Here is a 13,940-nt window from a genome sequence, read left to right as displayed (position 1 = left end):
ACAGAGGTGCGCTTTTTTTGTCCTTTCCTCCATGTTGCGTCACCAGTCAAGTCAATAATATATTGCCAATCTCGCTAGGGTAGATCGTCGACATAGCATTGATGGCAGAGCTTCCCCCCAGAGTACCGCCTCGAGGGTAATAAATCTCCAGCAGGGTCGAATTGGGGGGGGGGGTTCTCGGCCGACATGGAACGAGCCATCGAGACGGCGCCAGATCAGATGGTTGTGCTGCAAGTTCCGCGTCTCGTTTGCAAAGTTGAAGGCGAAGAAGTCCCCGCGCAGAGTGGGATCGGTGTAAGCAACCCCAAACAATGAGACAATCTCAGAATTGGTGTTGTTGCTTTGATCACTCCCCGCCTCGAGCAGCAAGACAGAATAACCCGTCCGTGCTCGGTTGCTTGCGAGAGGCCCTCCTCCAGGTCCACTCCCGGGGAAGATGCAATCGTAATTAATCTTGTCGTCGGTCTTGCTGCCTACACAGCCCTTATACGCCAGTGTCTAACATATCTATTATTAGATATAATGAAGCTTAGAGTCGGCTACTTGTAAAGGTAATTAAGTTGCAAAACGTTTGTTATAGTATGGATAAAGATATAAAGATCATGTTCCTTTGCATATTATTATCTCAATCCTTCGAAACGTTCCAGAAGGGCGATGGAGGTTATAACGAGTGGTTTGTCGAATCCGATGACGGCGATGCCGAACGTAGCTCAAATCAGTAATACCTATGCTCTACTCGGGCATAAAAACACTTATTATTATATAAGCACATGTGAATGGAAGAGTTATTCCCATCGTGGACTATCCTGTTCAGGATGCCCGTGAAAGCAGGAAATGGTCTCGTCCTGCGAGACCCTTAAACAGCTACAGCGGCGTCCTTAGCCGTCTCGGAAATTAAGCCTTGTCCATTTGCTAAAGAGGCAAATGACAAGGCCGAGACCAGCACCGCCAATCGAGATGGCGAGTGCAGCCTTGATGCCTGCCATGTATGCAATCACGATTCCGGGCACTTGATTGTCAGAGAAGACCATCCGTATCATGGTAGCTCCTGTAGCGACGACTTTGGCTGGGTCAACATCCGGCGCGGTATTCGGCAAGGTGTGAACCAAGCGATTGACAAAAGCAGCCTGGGCAGCTGTCACGAAGGCGGAACCGCCGATACACTGGAAGACTGTTTATCGAGTTAGGCCGCCGAAGCCCCTCCACGGTCAGAAAATATGTAGACAAGGAAGGGCGAATGAGAGGATTGAAGCAATGACTCACAGAGGACCATGGCAGTCACCGATGAGATGTCCGCGGGCTGCACACTCGCTTGTCCGGCAACGATGGGAATCTGGAACGCAAGGCCCCAACCGATGCCGGCAAGTAGCTGGTATCCAACCCACTTGCCTACGCCGGTGTCAATGTCCAGAGTGTAGAGAAGCCCCGCGGCGATGACGGCAAGCACGGCACCGCCGACTTCGATAGGAACAGCAAGGCCAGTGGCGCTGATGAGCATGCCGGACATGATCATACAGATCGTCGTGGCGATGATGAGGGGGAGATTGTAGACGCCCGACATGGTGGGTCTGGCGTTGCCAATACTCTGGAAGTAAATTGGGATGTAGTAGACGACGAGGTAGTAGGACCCGACGAAGATGCAGGCGAACAGACAACTGATACAGATGGCTCGCTGTTTGAGCAAGCGGGGAACGATGACGGCCCGCTCGCCCTGGAAGTGCTCCCAGAGGATGAAAGCTACTGTTATTAGCACGAAGCCCGCGAGCAGGCCGATAACCACGCTGCTGTTCCACGGCACAGTCTGTCCGCCGTATTGAAGGGAGAGCATGAAGGCGACGATTGCACCCATCACCAGGACCACGCCAACGGGATCCATCTGAAGAAGTTTCTCCCTCCACGGAGCGGCGACGGGCTGCGCGGCGCTAGGGGTCCGAAAGAAGCAGAGTATTATGAGGGCAGACAGGCCGCCGATGGGAAGGTTGATCCAGAAGCACCAGCGCCAAGTGACCTTGTCGGCAAAGACGCCGCCAATGAGCGGCCCTACGACGCAGGCAACGCCAAAAGACATGCCCACAAATCCCGTGTAGGTGGCGCGCTTGGCTGGCTCGGCGACAAATGCGACGATGGTGTAGGCTCCGGTGCCGATCCCTGCGGCTCCGAGGCCGTTGACAGCACGCCCCATAATGAAGGCGGTAGAGTTTGGGGAAACGGCGCAGATGAGACTGCCGAGCTCGAAGACGGCGATGGCCGCCAGGAAGGTGGACTTTAGCGGAAAGTAGCGATATGCTTTGCCCCAACACGACTGGAAGCCCCCGTCGGTCATCAAGAAGGCAGCACTGTACCACGACACTTTGTCTAGGCCGTGGAACTCATCGGTGATCTTGGGTATCGCGGTCGCGACAATGGTCTGAGAAATAGTGCGGAGATCACGGTCAGTTTCAGTAGAGACATGCCTCGCATCGCCGTACCAATCCGCGCATCGACTAACCATATCCAGAGATGCAAGGAAGATGCCCATGATGAGTGCGAGAATGATGGATACAAGCCTGAAACCGGTGGGATATTCGGTCGTTTCGGCCTTGGCCGCCTGCTTCTCGTCCTCGGCTGCCGCGGCTGCATCGGGCGGCGAAAGCTCATCGCTGGCGAAGTTGCCGTTCTCCTTTTCGTCAGACGTCGCCGGCGGGGCTAAATCAAGGGTTTCGGCAGGTGTCGAACTATTAGAATGTTCCTTCTCAGCGACCAGAGGTCCGCCGGTTGCAGTGGTTCTGGCACCCGTCGGATGGCCTAGTTCAGTGCTCATCGCAGCCCAGCCAGCATGACAACGTGGGTTTAGTGCCCTGGTTGAGCTTTGTGTAGCAACAAAGGGAAGCGGTTGCCCAGCGAGGGAAGGAAGCTCTGAGAGGAGGTGTGTTAGCGATAAACAGGGTTCACTTTGAGAACAACTCAAGTCACAGAACGAACAGAAAATGGTAGATAGGTGGATTTACATTTGTTTATATTCTGGGGGGATTTTTCTAGCGAGTAGCCGAGAAATAACCAACCCATTTTGCTGCTCTAACTTAGATGAGCGAGTTCAGATCAGAATGATTCATGCTAGTTAGTTGTTACGTACACCCCTCTCTGTTGCTTTTTAGACGCCCTACCCATGTTTCGCTTGTCGATAACATGTCTCTATGTTTCTACTTATTAATTATTAGTCAACAGAGCCAAAGCAACCACTGTTCGAGTACAAGTTGTAAGCTCAGCTGCCCCTGAGAAACTGAAATAACTCTATACTATCAGGAGCAGCTCTCTATTAGGCTAGTCTATATATAATCAAGGAGTCGGTGTTGAGCGTTTAGATAATGGAAGCACTTAAGTCACAAGACACCACCAACGCAGAATGCACGGAGGGATCTCCGTTCTAGGTCACCAGGTATGATCTGGTCGGTGGCATGCACACCGCACCAGTGCTGCTCCCTCTGGTCACAAACTTCAGCGTAACATCCTTTTCCTTATAACCGATATGGTGTACTGGACTTACCAGTCACCTTGGGCATTATGTGCCAATTGTAATCCCTACAGACTCTGTTGACATTTGGCGGTGTGCTACCATATCGATCTCGAGAGATATGCTCTATATAGAGGTACATACGACGATCTGGTTTCCTGTCACAGGGTTTTTGGCCGACGGAAAGCATCCACGTGCAATATTCCCATATGCGCAACCTGGAATGCCCACCATTGTTCAATGCGGTAGTAAGTTCATGTATATCCAAGCAAGCTTAAGTCGGACCCCCCATCAATGGAACACCCCATCAATAGAACACTTGGCAAACCTTAGCACCCACACCCACCTATTATCTTCAACCTTCTATACAACAGTCTGTTCAACCCACTACAATACAGGAAGCCATTGAATCTACACTTTCTGAGCCGCTTTCTTCAGCTACAGGGTCCTCTATACGGCCGGCTTTAACCTAGGCCTAGTAGATCTATTTAATCGTAGCAAACTACTCGTTCGGATCCGTAACTACCCTCTTCTTCTTCGATAGCCGAGCTGCTTCTAACTATACCTTTAGAGCTTCGTTTTTCTATTATAACTAGGCTAATTAGAAGTCCTTCTAGTTAAACGCTTTTTTAACCTTCCTAAATAGGAGCCTATATATAGAGAGGTACTAAGTCTTAATAGTTAGGTTGATTAGCTAATTATATAAGTCTGACCTCCTCTATAGTATACTAAAAAATAGATTAACGGCTTCTTTCGAAGGCTAAGAGTATTAAATAGGTTCTAGAGTCTATATAGATGTTAGCTACTTATTAGTATTAGCTATATTATTAGAATTTTCTAATAGAAGTCTACTTATTAGGGGTTTAGCTATATAAACTAGCTATAACCTTAATACCCTCTATCCTACTTTGATATTCTAGGCTATAATAGCCTCTTTCTAAACCCTTATAATATATTTAGTTATTAATTGCTTACCTAGAACTATTAAGTTAGTCTAGGAAGTTATATTATTAAGGAGCTTTTAATATATATACTTTAGAGGGGAAAAGACTAATAAATCAAATAATTAAAGGATATATAAGGTATATAGAGATAAAAAGAGTAATTAGATATTATTCTTAAAATATACCTATATAAAATCCTTAGTTATATAGCTATTATAACTATCTAATATAAGGAGTTATTATTATAAAGGATCTTATAGCTATATATAGGGGATAAATACCTCTTATAGCTATTCTAATATAATAGTATTATTAGTCCAGCCTTTTTTGGTTACTATAAACTTCTAATCCTTTAATTTAGTCTTATTAAGAGGAAACTACTATTATTAAAGACTCTTACCCTTAAAGATAATAACTAGAGGGAGTAATATCCCTATTACTAAGATATACTTAAGGAAGGAAGTCTATACCTATAAACTAGGAACCTTTTACTATATTATATATATTTAAATACTTCTAACTACTAGCCTATAGGTTCCCTAGCCTTCTATAATGCTATATTTATCTATATTCTAATAATTAGCTAGTAGAATATCCTTGATAGCTAGGATGTTTAGCTATAGCTACTAATTATATATAACTAAGTTAGTAGTACTATTAATATAGACTAAATCTATCTTATAGGCTTGCTAGGTTTAAAGGATAGGGTTTCTATAAAGGAACTAGGTTATCTAGCCTTTTCTAACTATTATTAAACTAGGGTAGAAACCTCTTAGTATAACCAGAGGGACATAGGTTATAGATTTGTTTTTCCGGTTCTAAACAAGTCATAGTATACACTAGACATAAATAGGGGGTGCCTATCTAGGAGATGCTAGGAACAATAAGGACAGACAGTTTTCAGAATAGAATAACAATAATAGTAACAGACGGCTGTTGTAGCCTTATCTGCGTGATGATGTGGTTTTCCTTTTGTTTATAAGCTTGGCTACCTTTTTCTACATAGGTAGACTCTTTTACGTCTGCCCAGAAGGGCATCGCCGTCGCCATCTTCGCACCTATCGCTATCACTACCTGGAGAGCCGGGTTTGTCTACTGCAACCACGAGTGCCTGGACGCCCTAGACGCTTTGAGCCGACGCTCCTCTCCATCTAACCAGACGGAGGTTCGGTCTTAGAGGTGCGTGACTACTGCTAGTAGAGGCTGGCACCAGTTTATTATATAGTTAGCTCCTTATACCTAGAGTATTTGGCTAGCGAACTCCCTGATTTATATATAGGTTAATAGGATACCTAGGGTAACTTAGATCAATACCTATTAAATAAGCTATTCTTCCTATATATGACTAAGAGACTGGCGTAGTTCGGCTACAATTAAACGTAGTTGACGGCCTTGAATACGGTTAAATAAGGTAGTAGTTAGAATTCCGAATTCCTGGCTGATACTACGAATTGAATAGCAGGTATTGTAGTATTTTGCGACCGTATCCTATAAATCTTCTTTAGTATAAGCCATCTTTGACTGTTGAATATACCTACGAAGTTTGAAGTGGTTTGAAGAAAAGTTGGGCAAGTTATGGTAGATTGAAGTGGTTAGGTTGAAAAAGCGGTGTAGGCGTGGTGCGTGTTCCATTGATGGGGTGTTCCATTGATGGGGGGTCCGACTTACCTGATGAATCAAGGAACAGTGCCAACTCGCTTTTTGCTGATTTTACGTAGCCAGTTTAACCCTTGCGTTCGTATCTTTTGCGTACTAGTAGGTTAATGCAAAGAACACAAACTACTGGCTCTGTTGTTTCTACCTCGTCGAGTGGTCATCTCTGCACGGCAGAATGCAGCGTCGCGCGGCCCGTTGAAACCATTTCGCAGAAAAGAGATGACGGCGCCCGAGTTTGCTCCAAAAAGAGCCAGAGGCAAATGACGTCACAGGGTGAGCTGAGTAAGTCGCCCGCCGAAGTAAGCAGGAACCAACTTCGCCATGCCTTGGCATAATTACCCGCTACAAGGCACCGATTTCGACTTGCCTAAACCACGATATGTTCTGCTGAGGCTCAGCGGCATTCGTATCATGGGTCGAAGACGAGCGCCAGGAACCCTCTCCTCGCCCCCGCTAGCTGAGTTTCGCCCGTGCCGTGACGATGACGGAGAAATTTCCGGACATCGACGAAGATACCGACAGCACACGAAAGAGCATCAGTATCGAGGAAGAAAACGGCTATTTTGGGCCTAATGAGGCAGATACTTCCGGCGCCTCGCCGGCGGGACTTCCCCCGGAGGACGCCGTCCCCAGGACCCCGGCGACCGGGCAGCCTCCTTCGCGGGCCGTCGTCGAAGACGCGCCCCTCCTTCCGCTAAGCCGTCACCAGTCGGCCATCCGCCTTCGCAGACTGAGGGGCCCGGCGCTGCCCTCGCAAGCCGATCCAGCCGAGTCCGTCGGGCAGGAATCACTCCGAGGACGCCGCAGATCGAGTTCGGAGCCCCAGCGACCAGCGATACCCGCGGCAACAGCATGGGGCGCGTTACCAACAGTGGCGGAAGCCCCGCCACGTTGGGCTCGAAACCGCAGGTCCGCATCGGTAAATTTGCCAGCAAGGCTACCGCTGCCTGTCGTTGCTGTTCCCGAAAATGCCCCGGTTCAGAAACGTCGCCAGCTCCCCGGACTCCAGCGCCTGACCTTACAGAACAATCCACAGGGCCAGGCGTTGGATAGCGACTGTTATGACTCGAGAATTGTCGACTTCCTAGACGTTGTTGGTATGTCAGCTTTCCCACCACAACTTGTCTCTCTGGCAGTGCTGTCTTAAGAGGCTTTGTTTTCCTTGTTTCGTTATTTTCCTCGAGCAATGCACTAATTAATTTGCGGGCCGACTTTAGATCCCGAGGTTGCCACTCTTTCGTCCATCACCAACATCCAAAATTCTCTCTTCGTTCCCTCTCTTGGAAGATGGGTAAACCGCAGACCGACATACGACTTAACTCAGTTCCCTCAAACGCCCGGCGCGTTTCCCGGGCCGGAAGAGGACATGACGGCTGCAGAGTCCACCGCGGCAGGGCAGCCAACCTCGGAGCCTCGCTCACCCAACCTCGCCTCGGTGCTGAGCCAGCCTCAGTACGCCATCCTTCCCAACGACGCCTCCTTAGAGGGCTGGCCAGAAGAAGACATCAAAGCCTTGAATGACTACGTCCGGCACATGCTACACTCCCGGCGGTCCAAGATCAAACAGAGGCTCAAGGCGTTTGGAAAATATGTTAGGAGACCCCTGGGCTTCCTCGTCACGCTCTATGCTACGCTGATAACCCTCTTCGGCCTCGCTTGGGTTCTTTTCTTGATCGGGTGGATCTATGTCGGCCATCGTCAGTATTTTGCCATCGAAGTTATCGACTATACCCTTGTCGCTCTGTTCGGTATCGTCGGCGACGGGCTCGCTCCCTTTCGTGCCATCGACACGTACCACATGATATTCGTGGCCCATTACCGTAAGTTCCCTTGCCTTGTTCACACGTTTTACTCTCAGAAATCAAGAATACAGCCGCTGATAATAGAGGGTTCCCCCTCTCTGTAACCCAGACCGAAAGACCTGGAAACTGCGCAAGAAGCTTCTACTCCCTGAGTTGCAAGACAGCAATGATCTGCCGACGGCCAGTAGCATCGAACAGTCTGATCGGGACCTCGAGGCTCAACCTCAGCAAGGAGACAAGAAAAAAGACGAGTTCTTTCCCGTGCTGTCGGAGAAGGAGCAGTCCCGGCTAGTGCATCACCAAACTAAGCTCGCGAAGTCGCACACGTTCTACAAGCCACACGAGACTGAAACACACCACGCATTTCCCCTGAGGTTTCTAATCGCCGTCGTCCTTCTCCTCGACCTACACAGTTGCTTGCAAATCTCCCTCGGCATCTGCACGTGGGCCGTCTCGGCCCATCGTCTTTCGGCCGCAGTCACCACCACCATCTTGTGCTGCTCTATCGCGACCAACATTGTCGCTGGAACCCTCATCACGATCGGCGATCGTCGGACACGGAAGCGAGATGTCCTCGAGAGGTTACTAAAGCAGGATCTAACCGGTGAGGTAATGAAGAAGATGAGGAAAAAGAAGGAGAAAGAGGCAGTAAAAGAGGGAGCAAAAAGAGAAAGCATGGATGGTGCCGCAAAGCCTGGAAGGTCTTCGTTAGGAGGAGCTCGTCTCAGAATTGCGACGCGGACGGACAAGAATCGCAAGAGCAATGAAAACGGCACAGACAGCCACGGGCCGGAAGCGTCCCAGAGCATCACTGGTGCGGATAGTGAGGACCAGCTCCGTCACGACCGCTCGAGAGCTCAAGGAGCTCTCCCAGGCTCCTGGTAGCCTGCGGGTTGACGACAGGTTCTAAACACGAGAACAAGGCGTCCATTGGATGGATTAATATAGGGAATCTCCATTTCCATGTCGTTTTATACGCCTTCCTCTTCTTAGATTATTGGCATGATTGATGATTGATATACAGAATGAAGGGCAATAGGGATGTTGTATACTAATACCAGGTATTACACAATTTATCTAATAATTATGCCTGAAGGTCACGACCAACATTAGCTGAGGTGTTTTCTCTCCGTATTTCGGTCAGGAGAAAGAGGGCTCAAGCAGAGACGAAAACGTCATATCGACCATAGCAAGCTCGGTGTTACTAAGAACTCATTGTGCCAGATCAAACTATTACAAGACGCTGTCAGTCGCTCGTCGAAGGCAGAAGAGCCAATCTCCGTCTCGGAGCTTGAGCTGAGTAGCCTGCGGGGGCGGGTTTCCATGACCCTCTACCGGTTTTGGCGTCCTCAACAAACCTGATTCGAGTAATTTAATAGATTTGTAAAGATTATTCATGCGAAGGACAATGCTAATACAATTGACCTGATAATTAGCCAAACAAAAGGTCTTGAAATCCGGGCCTACCTGGCTAGAGCACGGTAGACCAAGGCCCGACCAACCTGATTATTTCTTTAGACGATCATCAATTAATAATCACTTATCGCGGAGGGTAAAATCACTGCCACGCGCGTACGTATTCTATGTTCCTTGGCCATCGCCTCCAGGTCTATTGATTATAAGTGTACCCAACTACGCGATGATTATTATCGAACTCCCATTTCACCATTAGATTGAATACCAGAGAGTTACCACTCTCTAGGTTTCTCAGGGGTAGTAGCCTCAAACTAGACAATATTCACGCCACTTCGTCATGAGAGGGGCAATAGTCCCACAGCTATCAGCAGCTGACCGAAGTAGTAGAGAACCCAGACGGCGGGCTGCATCCAAGCGCGATGCGAGGAGGCCTGGGAGACCAAAAACCGATCAGTCGCGAGGATCGCGTCCGATGCTGAGAACATGAGGCTACCGGCAACGACCCGGCTGCTGTCCACGGTGAGCGCCGTGAGAGCCATGACCAAGATGGTCAAGGAATACAGAACGACAGGCGGCCGTAGTCCCTGGTCGATCCGCGGGACCAAGATGGTGATCATGACGGAGGCGAGCAGGATCAAGGACCCTGCCGCCGGGGCACGCCAGCTCCGTAACAGAGCCCAGGGTCCTTCCGTGACGTTGGTGTTATTTTGGAAGAAGACAACAATGTACAAGAGGTGAGCCACCAGGAAACTCGCGAGACCCAGCAGGAAGGACGCGTCGTCGTCCCAGGCGAGAAAGGCGTCGCCGAGGGATCCCAAAGCCAGCGCAGCGACTAGGAGGAGCGGTCCGCCATGCGCGGCGGCCATGGCGGAGAGGAGTGCGGTGGAAGCCGTCTTGACAATCATTCGCCGTCGGCTGGGCCGCGAGCGGGCCATTGCCAGGTAAAGTACGGCGGCGCCAACCGACCCGGTCAACAGGGCGGGGTTCGCTGTGGACAAAACGCGCGAGGAGGACATCGTTGATGGGTGTTCAGTATGAAAGGAAAATGGTGGGGGAGGCGCGGCTCTGCTAGTTTCGTGTGTATTGGGGGAATCCCACGGTGAAAGGAGAAACTTTCAAGCTTGCGCAGTATTAGAGAAATCACTAGAGGTACGGAGCAGTAATTAAACAGTTGGTGTCCATGGTCTAACTAAACCGAGGTATCAATGAGAATTCCAGTCTTGGCAATCCATGTGACTGATCCGAGTGCCGGTCAGACAGTTTATTAATAGTAGCAAAAGGAGTTAGAAGCTGAGTAGCTTCCAAGCAAAAAAAGAGACGATTGACACAGCCAGAATCCTCCTCATGCGTAGTCAAAAGAGACGCTAATTAGATTAGTATTCATTAGTGGACCTTTACAGCACAAGTAGCTATCTTTCTCCTTGATCCTCTAATCGAATCCCAGGTTGGGTCACCATGCCCTGAACTTGCTCCTCAGTCAGCGGCGAAGCGTCAACTGCTTCTCATGGTAAAGACTAGAAGCCACTCTAACTCTGATTTGTGGATATACATTACTATTCAAGTCTTGAGAAGTCTGCGGCTCAAGATGCTGCTCACACTTGAATCTCATCTCGTTTTTCATCTGGCAAGCAACACACTGTGATTTTAAAATATGTCTGTCCTTGAGCGTCTCCAAGAGGCGATCCTCTTCTCTCAGTTGATTGCCTGGCGGCTCGCTCATAGATGTCCTGTCTTCCTCTCCATCCTAGACTTGGTGATTATTACATCGTGACTTGTTGACCAAGCTCTCTGCGCTACGTGTACGTAATTAAAGGCACCTTTCTCCAACTAGCTGTCCCGAGGCGAAAGATTTTGTCGTGGTAATTAGGCGCTGCTTTGCCAACTAGGTACTTCGCTGTTCGCATCAACGCTGCCACCCGGCAGTCATCCCCAGCGAGCTTGCTGCTGACATATTAGTGGAGATATTAGCACCGCCTCCAAGAGCCGCTACCAGGCAAGTTGGCTGGCCCTGGTACACTCAAAGCAGGTTGTGTCCTATTGCTCTGGGGCGAAGCTTCAAAAGGGCGTCACGGTCGCGCCCCGGAAGTTGGGTGTCGAAGTATTCGTCGGTGAGAGAGTGAACCCAAAACGTCGGCAGGGCGTCCATTGCGCTGGTCATCTGGACGCGGGATCGAGCGCGGCTGACCGTATGTTCCTTCTCGGTGGCGTGTCCCAGATCCCTGGCCACGATCGGACAGTTCGACTGTGTGTTCATACAAGTTGGGCTGAGGAACCATCTGGTCCAACTCTCTTGGAGTATAAACACAAGGCAGGTATGTAATAAAATATCCTGACTGTGGTGTACGCTTCGCGCACCTCTCATCGAGGCCCACAGTAGGCATGAAGCTTCGCTTCAAATGCACCCTCGATTGTGATAATTAATTAAAGTAGAGAAGGGAAAGAGCACAGGCCTACAGCCTTGCATTGATTTAGCTATCATAATTAGTCTCATGCCCAACGCGATGCCCTCTTGTACCGTGGTTGTTTTGCCGTCCGCCGCCGTACTGACCATGAAGTCGCGCACTTGGGCGGCTTAGAGCTCCCGTGGCCTTCACTGCCATGACGAATTCATCCCCACCGTAAATCGAGCCAAGCTTTTTCAAACATGCCAAGTCTCGGCAATCCCCGTCTCCCAGAAGAGCAAAGAAACAAGTCGGCCACTGCAACATGGGCCCCCCCCTTCCTCCATTGGCCAGCGTCTCCATCAACAGATATACAAGTGTCTGGTGTGCTTACAGAAGGTAGTGGTATTGCGACTCTTTAGGATTCGAGTAATTAATTAGTAATAATCAGAGCAAGAAGTAGATTCATGCTGTCATATCATGTTACCAATTATCGAGGGGATTAATGACCTGTCGCCAAATAGCCCAGCCAGGAGTAAATAAACAATAAATAGGGAAACTCAAGGTATGTGATGATGGAATGCTCACACAAGCATCGAGTTCGGTTGTCAATGCAACGGATAATTATTCTGACTTGGAACACCAACACAGGGTAATGGGAGTTGCCACGAGCCCAGACGTTGCCAGAACGGCAGTCCATTCCCAGGAAACCGGGCCGCAAGAAAACAAAAAATTTTTCTCCCATGGATGCCCCACCATGCATGCCACTGCTGCAAATCAGCGCATGCGGCATATTCTTGGCCCGCGGAACCTGTCCGAACCAGGCAGGGGTCGCGAGCACCGGGCGTCGCGTTCTTCACGTGCTTCGGTTTCGTCAAACAGGGAATAGTCACTCGTGCGAATGCTACGCAAATGCCTACACAGCAGTACTTGTATGTATTCCGAGCCGTAAAATATCCCCTTCCGATAAGCTTGCCAAGTATGTATATAGTATGCCTTTTTTTAGTTTCGAACTTGCCCGGACAGAGCCTAGGTCGGTCAGGGATCGTGCTCCAAGGCGCGGTTCAATGTGGCCTACTCAATGATAGCTTCTATCTGCCTTTCCTGCAGAGTGAATTTCACTTCCACATGGCCGGGTACAAGGGGGTCGCGGTGCCAAACATGACCCCACTGATGGAGCGATATGCAGCCGCGTAAAGCAGAGCCTGGAAAGCGGCAATCGACCAATAACTGACAGCCCCTTGCCTCCTAAGTTCCTGTTATCAGTACGTAATTTAACTAGTAAAAGAGCGGAGGGAATCCCACTTCGCTTTCTACCCCGGGGGGAAATTCCTACTCCAAAAGAGTGCAACAGAGAAGAGGGGAAAAAAATTAAAAAATAAAAGGAAAAAAAAAAAACGCTAAAAACGGAGTCCTTCAGCCGGATCTGTAGCCAGCGCTAATCAAAACCCAACAAACTGTCAACGTCCAAAGCACCACCGGATGCTGCAGAACGCCTGAAGGTAGATTGGGAACCTTTTATCCGTCTCCCTTCCCCCATCTCACCCCATAACCCCCGGCAACGCTTCGTCGAGCAACCTGGACACCATCCTCCGGCCATGAGCGCCCAACCCGAAGCCCGACTACCGGGCGCCGTCGAGGTGCCTAGGACAGGTTCCGGACACGAGTCGTCGTCGGACGATGGCGATGTGCTGCTGGAGTCGATGGGTTACAAGGCCGAGCTGGTGCGCACGCGGTCGACTTGGCACGTCGCCTTCATGTCGTTCGTGCTCGCGTCCATCCCTTACGGCCTGGCCACCACGCTCTACTATCCGCTCCAGGGCGGCGGCCCCGCTGTCGTCGTCTGGGGGTGGCTGCTCGTGAGCCTCATTATTCTCTGCGTCGCCGCCTCGCTGGGCGAGATCACTTCCGTCTACCCGACCGCCGGCGGCGTCTACTACCAGACCTTCATGCTCGCCCCCGCCAAGTTCCGCCGAGTCGCCGCCTACATCTGCGGCTGGGCCTACGTTGTTGGCAATATCACCATCACCCTGGCCGTGCAGTTCGGCACCACCCTCTTCTTCGTCGCCTGCGTCAACGTCTTTGAGAAGCCCGGCGTGGACGGCGAGCCCGTGGGCGTCTGGGCCGGCGAGACCTATCAGGTGTTCCTGACCTTCCTAGCCATCACGCTGCTGTGCAACGTCGTCTCCATCTTCGGAAACCGCTGGCTGCACCTGCTTGATGTAAGCCATGATACCCTTTGCCTCTTCCA

General features: G+C 50.1%; 4 protein-coding genes across 4 annotated transcripts in view; 2 read left to right on the top strand and 2 right to left on the bottom strand.

Moving 5' to 3' along the window:
• Positions 1-878: 878 nt before the first annotated feature.
• P884DRAFT_302580 (major facilitator superfamily domain-containing protein) lies at positions 879-3,539 on the bottom strand (the record flags this gene model as incomplete). Its single annotated transcript, XM_069444955.1, has 4 exons — positions 879-1,171; positions 1,264-2,407; positions 2,489-2,685; positions 3,524-3,539. The coding sequence occupies 4 exons, from the start codon at positions 3,537-3,539 to the stop codon at positions 879-881; spliced, it is 1,650 nt and encodes a 549-aa protein (XP_069294628.1).
• A 2,965-nt stretch (positions 3,540-6,504) lies between these two features.
• On the top strand, positions 6,505-8,980 carry P884DRAFT_294450 (uncharacterized protein). Its single transcript, XM_069444281.1, has 3 exons — positions 6,505-7,187; positions 7,308-7,910; positions 8,002-8,980. The coding sequence occupies exons 1-3, from the start codon at positions 6,572-6,574 to the stop codon at positions 8,775-8,777; spliced, it is 1,995 nt and encodes a 664-aa protein (XP_069294627.1). The 5' UTR covers positions 6,505-6,571; the 3' UTR covers positions 8,778-8,980.
• Positions 8,981-9,602: 622 nt separating this feature from the next.
• Positions 9,603-9,992, bottom strand: P884DRAFT_263783 (YhhN-like protein). Its single transcript, XM_069441788.1, has one exon. The coding sequence runs from the start codon at positions 9,923-9,925 to the stop codon at positions 9,644-9,646; it is 282 nt and encodes a 93-aa protein (XP_069294626.1). The 5' UTR covers positions 9,926-9,992; the 3' UTR covers positions 9,603-9,643.
• Positions 9,993-13,074: 3,082 nt separating this feature from the next.
• The window catches only part of P884DRAFT_249985 (amino acid/polyamine transporter I), a 2,231-nt gene continuing 1,365 nt past the window's right edge, over positions 13,075-13,940 (top strand). Inside the window, exon 1 of the mRNA XM_069440626.1 lies at positions 13,075-13,911. Coding sequence (XP_069294625.1) covers positions 13,288-13,911 — 624 coding nt within the window. The 5' untranslated portion in view covers positions 13,075-13,287. The remainder of the gene's footprint in view (positions 13,912-13,940) is intronic.

This window comes from Thermothelomyces heterothallicus (assembly GCF_042370625.1).
Source record: "Thermothelomyces heterothallicus CBS 202.75 unplaced genomic scaffold P884_scaffold_27, whole genome shotgun sequence".
In the NCBI taxonomy this organism is placed as follows: Eukaryota; Fungi; Ascomycota; class Sordariomycetes; order Sordariales; family Chaetomiaceae; genus Thermothelomyces; species Thermothelomyces heterothallicus.
Note: the sequence above shows the minus strand (reverse complement) of the source record. Positions and strands in the feature narration are given on the sequence as shown.